This window comes from Coregonus clupeaformis, chromosome 10, assembly GCF_020615455.1.
Source record: "Coregonus clupeaformis isolate EN_2021a chromosome 10, ASM2061545v1, whole genome shotgun sequence".
In the NCBI taxonomy this organism is placed as follows: Eukaryota; Metazoa; Chordata; class Actinopteri; order Salmoniformes; family Salmonidae; genus Coregonus; species Coregonus clupeaformis.
Window position 1 is genome coordinate 38,150,847 of NC_059201.1, and position 12,545 is coordinate 38,163,391.

Below are 12,545 nucleotides of genomic sequence, written 5' to 3' on the forward strand. Positions count from 1 at the left end.
TGGGATGTTCAAAGTTTCAGATATTTTTTATAACCCAACCCTGATCTGTACTTCTCCACAACTTTGTCCCTGACCTGTTTGGAGAGCTCCTTGGTCTTCATGGTGCCGCTTGCTTGGTGGTGCCCCTTGCTTAGTGGTGTTGCAGACTCTGGGGCCTTTCAGAACAGGTGTATATATACTGAGATCATGCGACAGATCATAAGACACTTAGATTGTACACAGGTGGACTTTATTTAACTAATTATGTGACTTCTGAAGGTAATTGGTTGCACCAGATCTTATTTAGGGGCTTCATAGCAAATGGGGTGAATACATATGCACGCACCACTTTTCCATTATTTATTTTTTAGAATTTTTGGAAACAAGTTATTTTTTTTCATTTCACTTCACCAATTTGGACTATTTTGTGTATGTCCATTACATTAAATCCAAATAAAAATCCATTTAAATTACAGGTTGTAATGCAACAAAATAGGATAAATGCCAAAGGGGATGAATACTTTTGCAAGGCACTGTATCTCCGCATGTGTAGTTCCCACCGTAAAGCATGGAGGAGGAGGTGTTATGGTGTGGGGGTGCTTTGCTGGTGACACTGTCTGTGATTTATTTAGGATTAAAGGCACACTTAACCAGCATGGCTACCACAGCATTATGCAGCGATACACCATCCCATCTGGTTTGGGCTTAGTGGGACTATCATTTGTTTTTCAACAGGACAATGACCCAACACACCTCCAGGCTGTGTAAGGGTTATTTTACCAAGAAGGAGAGTGATGGAGTGCTGCATCAGATGACCTGGCCTCCACAATCCCCCGACAATTGAGATGGTTTTGGATGAGTCGGATGGCAGAGTGAAGGAAAAGCAGCCAACAAGTGCTCAGCATATGTGGGAACTCCTTCAAGACAGTTGGAAAAGCATTCCAGGTGAAGCTGTCATAAAGGCAAATGGTGGCTAATTCGAAGAATCTCAAATATAAAATATATTTTGATTTCTTTAACACTTTTTTGGTTACTACATGATTCCATATGTGTTATTTCATGGTTTTGATATCTTCACTATTATTCTACAATGTAGAAAATAGTAAAAATAAAGAAAAACCCTTGAATGAGTCATTGTGTTTAAACTTTCGACTGGTACTGTATATAGATATATATCATATTTGCTAAACTCAGGAATTTCTAGAAAAATATTTCATTTAATGCAGCGTTGTACTTTGAATATAAAAGTATCAAATTACACAACATGTGTAGTATATACACTACCGTTCAAAAGTTTGGGGTCACTTAGAAATGTCCTTGTTTTCGAAAGAAAAGCAATTTTTGGTCCATTAAAATAACATCAAATTGATCAGAAATACAGTGTAGACATTGTTAATGTTGTAAATGGCTATTGTAGCTGGAAACGGCTGATTTTTAATGGAATATCTACATAGGCGTACAGAGGCCCATTATCAGCAACCATCAGTCCTGTGTTCCAATGGCACGTTGTGTTTGCTAATCCAAGTTTATTATTTTAAAAGGCTAATTGATCATTAGAAAACCCTTTTGCAATTATGTTAGCACAGATGAAAACTGTTGTGCTGATTAAAGAAGCAATACAACTAGTTGAGTATCTGGAGCATCAGTAATTGTTGGTTCGATTACAGGCTCAAAATGGATAGAAACTAATAACTTTCTTCTGAAGCTCGTCAGTCAATTCTTGTTCTGAGAAACGGAATATCTCGTACAACGCTAAGTACTACTCCCTTCACAGAACAGCGCAAACTGGCTCTAACCAGAAAAGAAAGAGGAGTGGGAGACAACTGAGCAAGAGGACAAATACATTAGAGTGTCTAGTTTGAGAAACAGGCGCATCACAGGTCCTCAACTGGCAGCTTCATTAAATAGTACCCGCAAAACACCAGTCTCAACGTCAACAGGGAAGAGGCGACTCCAGGATGCTGACCTTCAAGGCAGAGTTGCAAAGAAAAAGCCATATCTCAGACTGGCCAATAAAAATAAAAGATTAAGATGGGCAGTCTGAGATATGGCTTTTTCTTTGCAACTCTGCCTAGAAGGACAGTTGAAGTTGAAGTTAAAGTTGAGACTGGTGTTTTGCGGGTACTATTTAATGAAGCTGCCAGTTGAGCCAGTTTGCGCTGTTATTTGAAGGAAGTAGTACACAGCGATGTACGAGATCTTCAGTTTCTTGGCAATTTCTCGCACAGAATGACGAGTTTCAGAAGAAAGTTATTTATTTCTGGCCATTTTGAGCCTGTAATCAAACCCACAATTGCTGATGCTCCAGATACTCAACTACTCTCAAGAAGGCCAGTTTTACTGCTTCTTTAATCAGCACAACAGTTTTCAGCTGTGCTAACATAATTGCAAAAGGGTTTTCTAATGATCAATTAGCCTTTTAAAATGATAAACTTGGATTAGCAAACACAACGTGCCATTGGAACACAGGACCAATGGTTGCTGATAATGGGCCTCTGTATGCCTATGTAGATATTCCATTAAAAATCTGTCGTTTCCAAGTACAATAGCCATTTACAACATTAACAATGTCTACACTGTATTTCTGATCAATTTGATGTTATTTTAACGGACAAAAAATTTGCTTTTCTTTCGAAAACAAGGAAATGTCTAAGTGACCCCCAACTTTTGAACGGTAGTGTATAAATATATTTATCTTTTAAATGTTTCCTTTTAGAGTTATTTTATATTGTCAGTTTAAATAATTAGTCAGATGGTTTCAACATGGCCAATTTGCAAAAGCTTCAATCATATTCATTATATCTATAGATCTCGAAGGTCGAATAACCTCCATAAAAATGACTCAACCAATTGATTCTTGGTCAGTTATTGTCCCCATTTCTGGTTCTTTCTTTCTTTTTTTCTTTTTTTTTATCCCCAAGAAGTGAACTTTACTACACATTTTTTCTCAAGAGAACAGGATAAAAGACTACCGTTCCCAAACTCTCCAATACTTTGTTGACAGCCTGAGAAGAATCTTCCATTTGTCAACAACTCTGTTTTCATTTTGAAAAACAGTAGGGGGGCTGCATTTTTTATGCATCTTAAAGTATGATCGGAATCCTAACTTGAAATTGTGCATACACCTCAAAATTACATCCTCCAAATCAGGATTTGGGCCTAAGATACAGTAGCACAGTGAGTACGTCTACTCTTGCAGAAAACAAATATATGCCAAAATAAATATATCAAAATATAAATATTAAATAGAGATTTCATATTTGGAGTTTAGGGAGGTGGATATTTTAGAGGTCAAGTATATTTAACTGAACAAAAATATAAACACAACATGTAAAGTGTTGGTCCCATGTTTCATGAGCTGAAATAAAAATCCCAGACATTTTCCATACACACAAAAAGCTTATTTCTCTCAAATTTTGCGCACACATTTTTTTTCTTCGTTCCTGTTAGTGAGCATTTCTCATTTTCCAAGATAATCCATCCACCTGACAGGTGTGGCATATCAAGAAGCTTATTAAACAGCATGATCATTACACAGGTGCACCTCGTGCTGGGGACAATAAAAGGCCCCTCTAAAATGTGCAGTTGTCACACAACACAATGCCACAGATGTCTCAAGTTTTGAGGGAGCATGCAATTGGCATGCTGACTGCAGGAATGTCCACCAGAGCTGTTGCCAGAGAATTGAATATTAATTTCTCTACCATAAGCTGCCTCCAACGTCGTTTTATCAAATTTGGCAGTACGTCCAACCGGCATCACAACCGCAGACCACGTGTAACCACGCCAGCCCAGGAACTCCACATCTTCACCTGCGGGATCATCTGAGACCAGCCACGCGGAGAGCTGATGAAACTGTGGGTTTGCACAACTGAAGAATTTCTGCACAAATTGTTAGAAATCGTCTCAGGGAAGCTCATCTGCGTGCTCGTCATCCTCACTAGGGTCTTGACCTGACTGCAGTTCGGTGTCATAACCGACTTCAGTGGGCAAATGCTCACCTTCGATGGCCACTGGCACGCTGGAGAAGTGTGCTCTTCACGGATGAATCCCGTTTTTAACTGTACGGAGCAGATGGGAGAGCGGTTTTCTGATGTCAATGTTGTGAACAGAGTGCCCCATGGTGGCGGTGGGGTTATGGTGTGGGCAGGCATAAGCTACGGACAACGAACACAATTGCATTTTATCGATTGGCAATTTCAATGCACAGAGATCCCATGACGAGATGCTGAGGCCTATTGTCGTGCCATTCATCCGCCGCCATCACCTCATGTTTCAGCATGATAATGCACAGCCCCATGTCGCAAGGATCTGTACACAATTCCTGGAAGCTGAAAATGTCCCAGTTCTTCCATGGCCTGCATACTCACCAGACATGTCACCCATTGAGCATGTTTGGGATGCTCTGGATCGACGTGTATGACAGCGTGTTCCAGTTCCCGCCAATATCCAGCAACTTCGCACTGCCATTGAAGAGGAGTGGGACAACATTCCACAGGCCACAATCAACAGCCTGATCAACTCTATGCAAAGGAGATGTGTCGCGCTGCATGAGGCGAATGGTGGTCACCAGATACTGACTGGTTTTCTGATCCACGGCCCTACCTTTTTTTTATGTAACTATGACCAACAGATGCATATCTGTATTCCCAGTCATGTGAAATCCATAGATTCGGGCCTAATTTATTTATTTCAATTGACTGATTTACTTATGAACTGTAACTCAATAAAATCTTTGAGATTGTTGCATGTTGCGCTTATATTTTTTTTCAGTGTAAAAACAACATTACATTCATTGTCTTTGTATAATATATAGATTATAGTGTCAGTCATAATACAGGTACTGTACATAGCATGCTCAAGCAGGTAGTGCAGTGAAGAGAGAATAGGGCTGGGTCCCAAAAGTCTTAAAAACATCCTTTCCTCATCTCTTTCTCCTTCTCTTGTCTCCTTACTTTCAATACCACTGACAGGTAAAGGTGGTAAATAGAGCAGCATTTCCCCTATATGCATTTAGCAGCGCAGTGGCTGTGTTTTTTAATTCATTTGGAGTTGAGGGATACAGCTGGATCTACAAAACAGATGTCGTGGGGCATGGACTCATCCCAACATCAGACCACTTTTGAGGGCTGAAAACATCGGATGAACTTTGACTTTGATGTGAACTGTCCCTTTAAGACTATTGGGACCCATTCTGAGGTGGATAGGTGGCTGGAGGAGGGGTGGAATGCAATCCCAGATTCATTTAAATACGCTAGAGGGGTTCCCTTTCCTTGTCTCCTTTCCTTTATGTATATTGATCGGAAAAGACTGAAGCAATATGGCGTAGGTCTATGGGTTAGCTAGACTTCAATACATCAGGAGGAGGGGGGAGGAGAAAGAAAGGAAGGAGGAGGAGGAAAGGAAGCCACTTGTGGATATTGAGATGCAACCGACCTACAACTGTGCAGAATGAAAGACAAAAAGACAGAAAGACAGGCTAGAATGCTGCAAGGAAAGAAAAGTAGTGTTTCTGAAAAACAACATCACAATTGGCTGGAAGAGTTTCTATCTGGCTTTCAGGCTCCCCTTCTCTCTCTTGCTCCTTCCATGCCCAGCCCCTGCCTCCTCACCCTTTCTCTCTCACCCCTTACCCCAGGGGTGGCCAAATTTGACCCAGGCTCTAGCCCAGCACTTACACTCCTAATTCACCTACCGGTAGTCAACGAAGGAGGTCTTCAATGTAGACCATGAATAGTTAAATTGGGTGTGTTCAATTGGCCATGAATCCTAACTTGAGTTGAGTTAGGATTCAGGGCCAGATCCGTTGGGCTAGAACAAAAGCCTGCACACATTGTAGCCCTGCAGGACTGGAGTTCCACCCTTGCCTTACCCCCTCTCCTCCCATATCCTCCCCCCTTCTCCCCCTCACTGCCTGTCGTCAGACAGCATGTCGAAGAGCGCCTGCAGCAGCCGGTCGTCTCTGTGCCTGTAGGGCTTGGCACTGTAAAAGCCGTCACTGAAGTCGCTATAGAGGCTGTTGTCCTGCCCGCCCCGCTGGTACTGGTTGATCCTGTCAAGGGCCTGGTACAGCTTCTGTGGAGCGATGTGAGGGCCTGCTCCCCCTGGAAGGGAGGGGGCCCTGCCCTGGTGCTGCTCTCCCCAGCTAGAGGAGGTCTTGGCTGGGGACTGGGGCAGGGCGGCTGGGGTATGTCTGTTGAAGGCCGTCTGGAGGAGACGCAGAAGGGCCAGGGAGGGGGAGAGGGGCAAGGAGGAGGGTCTTGTCTGCTTCCTCTCAGGGGTGGCAGGAGGAGGGGGCTGGGTCTTCTGTGGTGGGTGAACCTCAGCCTGGGTGGGCAGCTCCTATATGATGGGACAGGGAGAAGGACGAAAAGACAGAGTCAGAAAATGGTTTAGAGGTGGGTTCTACCTAGGAGTTGATTTAACTCCTCAGTTCTGCACATTTTCAGTGGATAAGGTCAGTAAGCCACACAGAATTGCATTTGAGATCTGTCGACAGTCGACAGACAATACATACTTACATGGAAGTCTCACATACTGTATGTAGAAACTGGTATGCTTCTGGAGATGTTAAAAAGAGGTGAATTGCCCCTTTAATTATCGCGCTCACCTCTATCATATCATCCATGTGCTCCACTCCTCTACGGTCATTCTGGACAGCATTGTAGGGGACGTACACTCTGGGTTTCTTCATGAGCTCAGGCTTTTCTGACGTGCCATGGAGAATCAGCTTCCAGCTCAGGATCTGACCTTCGTTCTCCATTCGCCCCGACTGACAGAGGGAAATTGAAAAAGAGTGTAAAAATCACCTTGTTTAGACAACATGTTGATACAATGGCCAGATAAATTTTCTATGTGGTTCGAAATCGCCTTTGTTGGAAAATACTGGATTGGAAGTATCCCTTAAAATATATTAAACTTGTGAAACAGCCAAAGCGTTCTCCAGCCCTGGGACTCACTGTGTCAGTGATCTTAAGGGTCCAGGTGCCAGTGGGGTCCTCTCCCCATGTGTGAACTGACATGAAGTCCCAGTTCCTGAAGCCGTTAGATGACGTGTCCCTCTCTCTCTCCGCCAGCAGGACTGTGCTGGTGCCTAATGGGAGACAATAATGTATAATATAGAGTTGTTTAACTCCAGTTTTCAGTTTTATCTATCTATATATATATATACAGTGCATTCGGAAAGTATTCAGACCCCTTGAATTTTTCCACATTTTGTTACAATACAGCCTTATTCTAAACTGGATTTAACTGTTTTTCCACTCATCAATCTACACACTATACCCCATAACGACAAAGCAAAAACTGGTTTTTAGAAATGTTTGGAAGTGTATTAAATATAAAAAACCGAAATATCACATTTACATAAGTATTCAGACCCTTCACTCAGTACTTTGTTGAAGCACCTTTGGCAGCGATTACAGCCTCGAGTCTTCTTGGGTATGACGCTACAAGCTTGGCACACCTGTACTTGGGGAGTTTCTCCCATTCTTCTCTGCAGATCCTCTCAAGCTCTGTCAGGTTGGATGGGGAGCGTCGCTGCACAGCTATTTTCAGGTCTCTCCAGAGATGTTTGATTGGGTTCAAGTCCGGGATCTGGCTGGGCCACTTTGTGCTTAGGGTCATTGTCCTGTTGGAAGGTGAACCTTCGCCCCAGTTTGAGGTCCTGAGCGCTCTGGAGCAGGTTTTCATCAAGGATCTCTCTGTACTTTGCTCCGTTCATCTTTCCCTCGATCCTGACTAGTCTCCCAGTACCTGCCGCTGAAAAACATCCACACAGCATGATGCTGTCACTACCATGCTTCACTGTAGGGATGGTGCCAGGTTTCCTCCAGATGTGACGCTTGGTATTCAGGCCAAAGAGTTCAATCTTGGTTTCATCAGACCAGAGAATCTTGTTTCTCATGGTCCGAGAGTCCTTTAGGTGCCTTTTGGCAAACTCTAAGCGGGCTGTCATGTGCCTTTTACTGTGGAGTGGCTTCCGTCTGGCCACTGTACCATAAAGGCCTGATATGTGGAGTGCTGCAGAGATGGTTGTCCTTCTGGAAGGTTCTCCCATCTCCACAGAGAAACACTGGAGCTCTGTCAGAGTGCTTGGAGCTCTACGAACAATTTCTTCGACCTCATAGCTTGGCTTTTGGTCTGTCAATTGTGGGACCTTATATAGACAGGTGTGTGCCTTTCCAAATCATGTCCAATCAATTGAATTTACCACAGGTGGACTCCAATCAAGTTGTCGAAACATCTCAAGGATGATCAATGGAAACAGGATGCACTTGAGCTCAATTTCGAGTCTCATAGCGAAGGGTCTGAATACTTATGTAAATAAGGTATTTCTGTTTATTTTTTTTACACATTTGCAAACATTTCTAAAAACCTGTTTTCACTTTGGCATTATGGGGTATTGTGTGTAGATTGATGAGGAATTGTATTTATTGAATCCATTTTAGAATAAGGCTGTAACGTAACAAAATGTGGAAAAAGTCAAGGGGTCTGAATACTTTCTGAATGCACTGTATATATACTAACGTTCAAAAGTTTGGGGTCACTTAGAAATGTCATTGTTTTCGAAAGAAAAGCAATTTTTTTGTCCATTAAAATAACATACAATTGATCAGAAATACAGTGTAGACATTGTTAATGTTGTAAATGGCTATTTTAGCTGGAAACGGCTGATTTTTTATGGAATATCTACATAGGCGTACAGAGACCCATTATCAGCAACCATCAGTCCTGTGTTCCAATGGCACGCTGTGTTTGCTAATCCAAGTTTATCATTTGAAAGGCTATTTGATCATTACAAAACCCTTTTGCAATTATGTTAAAACAGCTGAAAACTGTTGTGCTGATTAAAGTTGCAAAGAAAAAGCCATATCTCAGACTGCCCATCTTAATCTTTTATTTTTGTTGGCCAGTCTGAGATATGGCTTTTTCTTTGCAACTCTGCCTAGAAGGTGAGCATCCCGGAGTCGCCTCTTCACTGTTGACGTTGAGACCGGTGTTTTGCAGGTACTATTTAATGAAGCTGCAGTTGAGGACCTGTGAGGTGCCTGTTTCTCAAACTAGACACTCTAATGTATTTGGCCTCTTGCTCAGTTGTGCACCGGGGCCTCCCACTCCTCTTTCAATTCCTGTTAGAGCCAGTTTGCGCTATTCTGTGAAGGGAGTAGTACACAGCGTTGTGCGAGATCTTCAGTTTCTTGGCATTTTCTCGCATGGAATAGCCTTCATTTCTCAGAACAAGAACAGACTGACGAGTTTCAGAAGAAAGTTATTTGTTTCTGGCCATTTTGAGCCTGTAATCGAACCCACAATTGCTGATGCTCCAGATACTCAACTAGTCTCAAAAAGGCCAGTTTTCAGCTGTGCTAACATAATTGCAAAAGGGTTTTCTAATGATCAATTAGCCTTTTAAAATGATAAACTTGGATTAGCAAACACAACGTGCCATTGGAACACAGGACTGATGGTTGCTGATAATGGGCCTCTGTACGCCTATGTAGATATTCCATTAAAATCAGCCGTTTCCAGCTACAATGGCCATTTACAACATTAACAACGTCTACACTGTATGTCTGTTCAATTTGATGTTTGTCACGCCCTGGCTCTGGGGACTCTTGTATGTTGAGCCAGGGTGTTAGTTTCGTTGTGTAGAGTCTATGTTTCGTGTTTCTATGGTATGTTCTAGGTTATGTGTTTCTGTGTTGGCCGGGGTGGTTCTCAATCAGAGGCAACGAGAATCAGCTGTTGCTTGTTGTCTCTGATTGGGAACCATATTTAGGCAGCCTTGTGTGCACTTGTTATTCGTGGGATCTTGTTCCGTGTAGGTTTGTGTTTTGTTAACCGAGGACTTCACGTATCGTTTGTTGTTTTGTTATTGTATCGTGTTGGAAAAGTACACTATTAAAGAAGATGTACGCATATCATGCTGCGCCTTGGTCTACTCCTTTTGACGATCGTGACAATGTTATTTTACCGGACAAAAAAATTGCTTTTCTTTCAAAAACAAGGACATTTCTAAGTGACCCCAAACTTTTGAATGGTAGTATATATATCTATATATATAGATAGATAGATAGATAGATAGATAGAGATATTGTGTGCGTGTCTAACGAACCTGATGGGGAAGTGAGTGTGATGTGTAGGTCTCCTCTCCTGGTGTACTCGATGCTGGCCTCCACTTGCACGTGCTCCAGTGAGAGGACAGCGTTGTCCTGGCCGGCGCAGGCCTTGGTGGGGATCTCAATGGTGATCTCCCCTGCTGCTTTCAATGCTCTGGCAGAAAGACACAGCACAGATAAATCAGTACTGTGGTTGCAGCACAGCACAGCACAACATACCAAACCAAACAACTTCAATTTAACATACAGTACCATTCAAAAGTTTGGACACACCTACTCATTCAAGGGTTTTTCTTTATTTTGACTATTTTCTACATTGTAGAATAATAGTGAAGACATCAAAACTATGAAATAACACATATGGAATCATGTAGTAACTAAAAAAAGTGTTAAACAAATCATAATATATTTTATATTTGAGATTCTTCAAATAGCCACCCTTTGCCTTGATGACAGCTTTGCACACTCTTGGCATTCTCTCAACCACCTTCATGAGGTACTCACCTGGAATGCAGTTCAATTAACAGGTGTGCCTTCTTAAAAGTTAATTTGTGGAATTTCTTTCCTTCTTAATGTGTTTGAGCCAATCAGTTGTGTTGTGACAAGGTAGGGGGGGTATACAGAAGATAGCCCTATTTGGTAAAAGACCAAGTCCATATTATGGCAAGAACAGCTCAAATAAGCAAAGACAACGACAGTCCATCATTACTTTAAGACATGAAGGTCAGTCAATACGGAACATTTCAAGAACTTTTAAAGTTTCTTCAAGTGCAGTCTCAAAAAACATCAAGCACTATGACGAAACTGGCTCTCATGAGGACCACCACAGGAAATGAAGACCCAGAGTTACCTCTGCTGCAGAGGATAAGTTCATTAGAGTTACCAGCCTCAGAAATTGCAGCCCAAATAAATGCTTCACAGAGTTCAAGTCACAGACAAATCTCAACATCAACTGTTCAGAGGGGACTGTGTGAATCAGGCCTTCATGGTCGAATTGCTGCAAAGAAACCACTACTAAAGGACACCAATATGAAGAAGAGACTTGCTTGGGCCAAGAAACACGAGCAATGGACATTAGACCGGTGGAAATGTGTCCTTTGGTCTGGAGTCCAAATTGGAGATTTTTGGTTCCAACCGCCGTGTCTTTGTGAGACGCGGTGTGGGTGAACGGATGATCTCCACATGTGTACTTCCCACTGTAAAGCATGGAGGAGGAGGTGTTACGGTGTGGGAGTGCTTTGCTGGTGACACTGTCTGTGATTTATTTAGAATTCAAGGCACACTTAACCAGCATGGCTACCACAAACCTCTTGGCATTCTCTCAACCAGCTTTTCCAACAGTCTTGAAGGAGTTCCCACATATGCTGAGCACTTGTTGGCTTCTTTTCCTTCACTCTGCCGTCCGACTCATCCCAAACGATATCAATTGGGTTGAGGTCGGGGGATTGTGGAGGCCAGGTCATCTGATGCAGCACACCATCACGCTCCTTCTTGGTAAAATAGCCCTTACACAGCCTGGAGGTGTGTTGGGTCCTGTTGAAAAACAAATGATAGTCCCACTAAGCCCAAACCAGATGGGATGGCGTATCGCTGCAGAATGCTGTGGTAGCCATGATGGTTAAGTGTGCCTTGAATTCTAAATAAATCACAGACAGTGTCACCAGCAAAGCACTCCCACACCGTAACACCTCCTCCTCCATGCTTTACGGTGGGAAGTACACATGTGGAGATCATCCGTTCACCCACACCGCGTCTCACAAAGACACAGGGGTTGGAACCAAAAATCTCCAATTTGGACTCCAGACCAAAGCACAAATTTCCACCCGTCTAATGTCCATTGCTCGTGTTTCTTGGCCCAAGCAAGTCTCTTCTTCGTATTGGTGTCCTTTAGTAGTGGTTTCTTTGCAGCAATTCGACCATGAAGGCCTGATTCACACAGTCCCCTCTGAACAGTTGATGTTGAGATTTGTCTGTGACTTGAACTCTGTGAAGCATTTATTTGGGCTGCAATTTCTGAGGCTGGTAACTCTAATGAACTTATCCTCTGCAGCAGAGGTAACTCTGGGTCTTCCATTCCTGTGGTGGTCCTCATGAGTGCCAGTTTCGTCATAGTGCTTGATGTTTTTTGAGACTGCACTTGAAGAAACTTTCAAAGTTCTTGAAATGTTCCGTATTGACTGACCTTCATGTCTTAAAGTAATGATGGACTGTCGTTGTCTTTGCTTATTTGAGCTGTTCTTGCCATAATATGGACTTGGTCTTTTACCAAATAGGGCTATCTTCTGTATACCCCCCCTACCTTGTCACAACACAACTGATTGGCTCAAACGCATTAAGAAGGAAAGAAATTCCACAAATTAACTTTTAAGAAGGCACACCTGTTAATTGAACTGCATTTTAGGTGAGTACCTCATGAAGCTGGTTGAGAGAATGCCAAGAATGTGT

General features: G+C 42.6%; 1 protein-coding gene across 1 annotated transcript in view; it reads right to left on the reverse strand.

Annotated features, from left to right (window-relative positions):
* Nucleotides 1–4,720: 4,720 nt before the first annotated feature.
* LOC121575510 (neuroendocrine convertase 1-like) overlaps nt 4,721–12,545 on the reverse strand; it is a 37,482-nt gene continuing 29,657 nt past the window's right edge. Inside the window, exons 11-14 of the mRNA XM_041888638.2 lie at nt 10,097–10,254; nt 6,939–7,072; nt 6,590–6,751; nt 4,721–6,321 (exon numbers count right to left, since the gene is read on the reverse strand). Coding sequence (XP_041744572.1) covers nt 5,887–6,321; nt 6,590–6,751; nt 6,939–7,072; nt 10,097–10,254 — 889 coding nt within the window. The 3' untranslated portion in view covers nt 4,721–5,886. The remainder of the gene's footprint in view (nt 6,322–6,589; nt 6,752–6,938; nt 7,073–10,096; nt 10,255–12,545) is intronic.